At 38.9% G+C, this 8163-nt stretch overlaps 1 protein-coding gene across 1 annotated transcript; it reads left to right on the top strand.

The window, feature by feature from the left end:
* The first annotated feature begins 370 nt into the window (after positions 1 to 370).
* On the top strand, positions 371 to 7926 carry LOC135104954 (uncharacterized). Its single transcript, XM_064012783.1, has 2 exons — positions 371 to 501; positions 5519 to 7926. Exon 2 carries the CDS (start codon positions 5531 to 5533, stop codon positions 6470 to 6472), a length of 942 nt encoding a protein of 313 aa, XP_063868853.1. The 5' UTR covers positions 371 to 501; positions 5519 to 5530; the 3' UTR covers positions 6473 to 7926.
* The last annotated feature ends 237 nt before the right edge of the window (positions 7927 to 8163 follow it).

The following is an 8163-nucleotide window of genomic DNA, read 5'->3' as shown; positions in this document are numbered from 1 at the left end:
CCCGAAGTTGGACTACACTATTAAATTATTATTGTTGCGCCCGCCCCTCACTCCGGGCGGGCGTGTTATCCACACGGGCACGGGTCGAGAAACAAGAGCAGCGGGGCCTCAAATAAGTCACACTCTGAACGCCGGGGCAAGGCGCGCGCGCACACACACACACACACACACACACACGAGGCCGGGGCACAAGAGAAAACACAGGCACTATTTCCTAGGTTTATTGACAAATCCTCCGCAAGTACACTGCTTTACAAGTTCACAGGGGCACCACAAGTCTTCCAGGGCACAACAGGCACTCAACAGGGCACTCAACAGGCAGGGAAACACTTCCAAAGCAGGAAAGCATATACTCGCTTCCTCTCGGGCCACGCGTCTCCGCTCTCTCTCTCTACCTTCTCGCCTCTCCCAGTGCTGCCATCTCCAACAGTGCTGCCACCCGCACCCATACCCCTGGTGTAACATTATACTCGTATTACACAGTAGCTGTATATATCCATCGTAAGTATATATATACCAACCCTTCACTGGATATACATGCTGTATACATATGACATGAAAACTTTATTAATGCTTAACAGGAGCTTGGAGCTGTCAGATGCTTTTCACTCAAAGGTGAAATCACTAGAATAGTGATAGAATATAACAATAACACCAAATTTAAGACAAAAGACATTTTTAATCTTACCATCAGTGGCTCCAATAACCAATGGGAAATTTTCACCTTAAAGAACTGTTGTGTAGTTCTCCTTTGCACCAGTTGTGTAGGAAGTATCCTGATTCCTGCACTGATTTGTCACTCAAGACAGTGCGGAGACGCTCCAAGACCCTGCTGACGCTTGCTTGCGATGGTCCTAAAAGCAGATCATAAGCCATTAGTTTTCATTTTATTTATTTATGTATTTTTAATAAGATGTATCTTTCTGCTATAGGCAAAAAATATCAGCCACAGGAGTTGAATGATCCTTCTAAATTAACCACTGTTTTTGCAATCGCTACAACCACATCTAGAATTTCTCTAAAATTTCTGATTCGGGCAGAGCAAACTAGGTATTGTTCAATATCTCAAAAACTCAATTCCTCCATCTGTCAAGTCAACACAACCTTCCAGACAACTATCCCTTCTTCTTCAATGACACTCAGCTGTCCCCCTCTTCTACACTGAACATCCTCCGTCTGTCCATTGACAGAGCAAACTTGGTATTGTTCAATGCCTCAAAAACTCAATTCCTCCATCTATCAAGTCAACACAACCTTCCAGACAACTATCCCTTCTTCTTCAATGACACTCAACTGTCCCCCTCTACTACACTGAACATCCTCCGTCTGTCCTTTTCTTATATAAAATATAAACTGGAAACCTCACATCTTATCTCTAGCTAAAACAGCTTCTATGAAGTTAGGTGTTCTCAATCAATCATCTCTTTTTTTCTGGTAAACTCTGAAACCCCCTGCCTGCTTCTGCATTTTCACCCTCCTATGACTTGAACTCCTTCAAGAGGGAGGTTTCAAGACACTTATCCTCCAATTTTTGACTACCGCTTCAGACCCTATTTTGGGACCACATCTCAGTGGGCTTTCTCTTTTTTTTTATTTTTTTTATTTATTGCCTTTAGCTGGTGTTTCTTATATATGTATATATATATATATATATATATATATATATATATATATATATATATATATATATATATATATATATATATATATATATATATATATATATCCATACACAAATCACATCTGCTGTCAGGATTTTTAGCCAGCAGTATAGTAAATTATTATCAGGAGGACAGTTTTATAAACATGTCAAAAATAATTCCTAGTATCTAAATATATGTGCACATGAATAATAATGGGGTGGGTGAAGAAGGGACAGGCCCAGGGGTACTTGACGGTAGGTTATGTAAGGTTAGGTTTGGTAAGATTAGCAGCTCTTGGATCCACACTTGATTACTAACCACACCTAACCTACCTTCAACTGTGTCAGGGGCTGCCCCTCCCTCATCCCTCCTTATTAATCATGCACTCACATATTTTTACACTAGGAACTAATCTTGACATGTTCCTAGCACTGGATTATATGGCATGCAATTATTTTACTGTAATGCCTTTTCTTTCATCCTTGATAGTTAGCCAAACTTAAATGTTATTCCTCACATTGAACATTAGTTTACTGACCCAGAAAAGTTATTTTTGGGATGTTATGCAATTTGTCTTAAAAAAAAAGTGGTAATTGTCTAAAGTTCTTTCCCGGCCTTATTATATGTCTATTCTCTACCAATCTTTCACATATATCTCATGATACACCTTGTATTTCCGTTTTAGGTGAATGTAAAGGTATACGCAAAAATATGTACGATAATAGACCAGTAATAAGGCCTGGGAAAGGACTCTAGACAATTACGAAAATACCCAGCCCTGTGCTGAAACATGCAAGACTTTATAATAACTTTATATACCGTGGCATGCAGTTATTTTACAGTAATGCCTGATGGGGTCCCTACTATTGTTCTATGAAACTGTGCCTCCGTGCTTGCACCTTGCCTAGTCAAGCTGTTTCATCTCTGTCTGTCAACACATACCTTTCCTTCTTCCTAGAAGATTGCCTACATTCAACCTGTTCCCAAAAAGGGTGACCGTTCTAATCCCTCAAACTACTGTCCTATTGCTTTAATTTCCTGCCTATGTAAATTTTTGAATCTATCCTCAACAGGAAGATACTTAAACATCTATCACTTCACAACCTTCTATCTGATCACCAGTATGGGTTCCGTCAAGGCCGCTCTACTGGTGATCTGGCTTTTCTTACTGAGTCTTGGTCATCCTCTTTTAGAGATTTTGGTGAAACTTTTGCTGTTGCCTTGCATATATCAAAAGCTATTGATAGAGTTTGGCACAAAGCTTTGATTTCCAAACTACCCTCCTACAGCTTCTATCCTTTTCTCTGTAACTTCATCTCAAGTTTTCTTTCTGACCGTTCTATTGCTGCTGTGGTAGACGGTCACTGTTCTTTTAAATATATTAATAGTTGTGTTCCTCAGGGTTCTGTCCAGTCACCCACTCTCTTCTTATTATTTATCAATGACCTTCTAAACCAAACTTCTTGTTCTATCCACTCCTACGCTGATGATACCACCCTGCACTTTTCTATGTCTTTTCATAGACGTCCAACCCTTCAGGAAGTAAACATCTCACGCAGGGAAGCCACAGAAAGCCTGACTTCTGCTGATCTTTCTAAAGTTTCTGATTAGGGCAGAGCAAACTTGGCATTGTTCAATGCCTCAATAACTCAATTTCTCCATTTATCAACTCAACACAACCTTCCAGACAACTATCCCCTCTTCTTCAGTGACACTCAACTATCCTACTCTTCTTTCTATACTGAACATCCTCGGTCTGTCCTTTACTTATAATATGAACTGGAAAGTTCACATCTCATCTCTAGCTAAAACAGCTTCTATGAAGTTAGGTATTCTGAGATGTCTCCACCAGTTTTTCTCACCCCCACCCCCCAGCTGCTAACTCTGTACAAGGGCCTTATCCGTCCATGTGTGGAGTATGCTTCACATGTCTGGGGGGGGGGTCCACTAATACCGCTCTTCTAGACAGGGTGGAATCAAAAGCTTTTTCGTCTCATCACCTCTCCTCTAACTGACTGTCTTCAGCCTCTCTCTCATCGCCACAATGTTGCATCTCTAGCCGTCTTCTACCGCTATTTTCATGCTAACTGCTCTTCCGATCTTTCTAACTGCATGCCTCCCATTCCCCTGCGGCCTCGCTGCACAAGACTTTCTTCTTTCTCTCACGCCTATTCTGTCCACTTCTCTAATGGAAGAGTTAACCAGTATTCTCAATCATTGATCCGCTTCTCTGGTAAACTCTGGAACTCCCTGCCTGTTTCTGTATTTCCATCTTCCTATGACTTGAATTCTTTCAATAGCGAGGTTTCAAGACCCTTACCCTTCTATTTTTTACTACCGCTTTTAACCCTTTTCTGGGACTGGCATCTTAATGGGCTTTTTTTCTTTTTTTTTTATTGGATTTTTGTTGCCCTTTTGTGTTCCTCCTAGAAAAAAAAAAAAACTATTCTCAGTCATTCATCACTTTCCTGATAAACTGTGGAACTTCCTGCTTGCTTTAGTATTTCCTCTCTCCTATAATTTGAACTTTTTCAAGAGGGAGATTTCATGACAATTATTCTCTGCTATTTGTTCATTGTATTTGGCATTGCTCTGGCAACTGGTATTTAAGTGGGGTCTTTTTTATTCTTATATATATATATATATATATATATATATATATATATATATATATATATATATATATATATATATATATATATATATATATATATATATATATATATATATATATATATATATATATATATATATATATATATATATATATATATATATATATATATATAAGATAAGCAGGATACACCAGACTTCTTTCTTCATGTATTGCAGTATTTCACCTTAACATAAAGCATCATAAGGGTAAAAAAAAATAAAATAAAATTAAGTAGACAAAAAATCAAAATATATGAAAATAGGAAAAAAAAAGACAGCAGGCAAGCATTAAAAAAACAAAATGTGACAAAATAACCTGTCAGCAGTAGCTGACATGAAAAAAAAAAAAAAAAAAAAACAAGCAAAATAAAGGTATGAGTCTATGGACAAACCCTGTGTGTTCTAGCATGTGGTGTAGTGAGGACTGACAAGTAATGGCGGTGTGAGAACTACATTAGTTATGAACCTGGGCTTGGATTCATCAAACTTACTGTTTAGGCCCACTTACAAGGGCCAAGTTACCATGCGGCTACCAAAGCTAGTAAAACGCTATTCAGGAACGATTTAGTAGCGACCTGGTAAGGTACAAGAGCTGTTGCAGCTGGTATCCACCAGAGGGTTCTGGTGGCAGGGAACAGCCAATCATCTCCAAACTTACATAAGATGTGAGAGACTAATATGTACGTGTGTTTTCAAATACATATGGCTTGACATTCAGAGTATTTCAGTACATGGATATGTAATATCTCTATAATTTTATTTATTAATGAATGAAAAAGGTGTTTTATCGTATGAATGTTTAATAAAAAAATTCTTTCTACATGGCCAACACCTAACACACACACACACACACACACTTATATATATATATATATATATATATATATATATATATATATATATATATATATATATATATATATATATATATATATATATATATATATATATATATATATATATATATATATATATATATATATATATATATATATACACACACACACACACACATTAGGGTGTTTCAAAACCATAGGTGCGTGTATACATTGAGCTGCTTGTTGCCTCGTTTCCTATTCATATAAGATGAATTTGTGCAAAATTTCAGAAAGATCTGAATAGATTTAGAGGTCGCTCAAATTGTTCACTTTATAAGCCCTTACAGAAAAATACCTCATCATTGACTCATCACCTAATTCTCTCTTTTTTTTGTCTTGCAGGTTAACTTTGAAATGACTACACGTAGTGCACCATCAGTTTGGCTCCTTGGACATTCTGAGGAAGAGATAACTGGGTCCCAACTCCCATCAAACAGCCGAGTCTTTCGTCACTTCTTTTATCATCACCTCAACGTGAAGTGCACAAAGTCCGAGAGCGTGAATGCGGTTGTGGAAGCAGTTTTTTCGTTCTGGACGGAGGCCCAAATCCCTACAACAACACTGTTTTACACTAAAAAGAAGCTTAAAGACCTCGTTACGAAGTACGAAGGTCTCAAGAAGAATTGTCAGTGTAATTCAGAGATGCAACGCATGAAGGAACAAATGTTTTGTGATGACTTAGATGAACTCTTCGATGTTGCTCACAAAGATGCGCTGATTATGATGAAAAATGAAGAAGAAAGAGACTTCTTGTTGAGCCAACATGGGGATCATTCCCAGTCAAGCATGGCAGGAGTTGACATGGATCATTCGAAGTCTCTTGAGAAGAAAAAGAAAAGAAATGAAGAACATGAACGAAAGAAGAAATCTGAGGCAGAAAAACGAGCAACCTTTAAAGCCATTAGCTCATTGACACTAGATGCTTCCAGTTCGTCTTCAGGGTCCTCTACAGATGAGTCCTTTCGAATTCACAACCCTCCCAAAAGAATGAAGTCGAATGCACTGTCTGCAAGTCCATCAATTACCAAGAACGTCTTCTTGAAACCTGAGGTCACGGCGGCTCTGGATCGTACTGGGGTGTCTCACAGGAAGGCGATGCACCAGCTGGGGGCTCAAGCAAAGTCTACTGGCATTGACTTAGAACAAATCACTTTGTCTCTGAGTACAACTTACCGGTACCGGAAGAACTGTAAAGAAGCAGCGACCGGCATCAAGGTTGACATAACGACAAGTCTTCCACATGAATTCTTCCACCTCTCATTCTACATTGGTATGGAAAGCTATTGCTTGACATAACTGTAGCAAGCTCTGGTCGGGAGAAAGCTGAGAGAATTGCAATTCTTGCCTTAGGAGGAGATGGTGTTGAGTTCCTCCTTGGTGTTCCCAAAATTAGATCCAGTTCGGGAACAGATCAAGCCAATGCATGTCTGTCTGCTATCAACGATTGGGGCCTGTCACAGCAAATCAAGGCTCTTGTGTTTGACACAACCGCCTCAAACACAGGTTTGAAACAAGGTGCCTGTATCAAAATTCAAGAGCAATCACAAAGGGAGCTTGTTTGGTTGGCCTGTCAGCATCACATGTGATCTTGCTGATGTGTTCCGTTCTGCCTAAGGTCCTTCCGGACCAAGTATCCCACTCTTTTTATGTTTTAAAGATCAGTGGAGAAATCTCGACATAAGAAACTTCAAGGCAGGAGAGGACGATAAAGAAATCTGAACAAATTTCATGGGTGATTGGTCCATACCTCATGAGGAAGCGATGTGACGTCTTAAGGTTGCCCTGAGGTTAATTGCAACAAGAGATGATTATCAAGAACTTATTACTCTTGCCTACATCTTCCTTAGAGGTGTTTCACCAAGTGGAGTTTCCTTTCGTGCCCCCTGTGCTTTCCATCATGCGAGATGGGTGGGGAAAGGTTTATATTGTATCAAAATCTCTTCCAAGGATTCTCCAAACCAAAATTCTCTTCCAGGATCAGTTTTCTCTGACGGAGTGTGAACTGAAAGCACTCCGAGATGTTTCCCTCTTCACCACCCTGTGCTATGTGCCATTTTGAAATGAGTCTCCAGTCTGTCCCTATGCTGCCAAGAACGATATGGATATGATGATTCTCGTGCAACAGGGAATCCCAAATAAAAAAGTTGCCAAGGTTGCCTTCACAGCTTTCAAACGTCATCTTTGGTACATTTCGGAGGAGGCTGTGGGACTTTCCATGTTCGACGATCGAATTTCAACTGATGAAAAGCAGAAAATGGTGGACAATATGTTTTGTCCTGAGAAACCAAAAGGATTGAAGAGGGTCGATGGAAAATCTTTTTTGCCACTGACTTCCCTCTCAGAATTTTTACAATGAAGACATAAAAGGATATTTCCAGCGATTCTGTCAGAAGAACCTGAATTCCTTTCGAAGAATCACTCTTCTTGGGAACACGATGATTCGTATCGTCACTTCAATAAAGCAGCACGTGAGCTGAAGGTTGTGAATGACTGTGCTGAGCGGGCCATTTCTCTTATCCAACAATTTATCACGGTTATTACCAAAGATGAAGTTCAGCGACAGTTTCTTTTGAGAGTTGTACAAGAGCACCGGAAGGAAATTCCACTCCCCCAAAAATCAGCTTTAAAATGATGATGATTTATTGCCTTTGTTTAAAGAGTCTTATTTCATTAGTTTAATTTTGGTAGTGCTTAGTTTTAATGGTTTTTATATGTATGCATCTCTTTTGCCAATATATTTTGCATCTATCTACATGGTTATTAATTTTTTTAGTTGCTAAATGAAAATATTCGATTTACCCCGGCGTATGCGAATTACGTTGCCGAAATAGGTCCCCGCACCTATTTCAACTTTTTGAGCGACTCCTAAATATTGAGCTATCTCCTCAAAATTTTGTGTGAACATTGCATTATTTGATAGGAATGAGGGCGACATACAGCTGAAAAATTCGAAAGTTCTTTTTTTTTCAAACACCCTAATATATATA

This window comes from Scylla paramamosain, chromosome 11 (assembly GCF_035594125.1).
Source record: "Scylla paramamosain isolate STU-SP2022 chromosome 11, ASM3559412v1, whole genome shotgun sequence".
Classification (NCBI taxonomy): Eukaryota; Metazoa; Arthropoda; class Malacostraca; order Decapoda; family Portunidae; genus Scylla; species Scylla paramamosain.
This window is presented reverse-complemented; position numbering and strand designations above follow the sequence as displayed.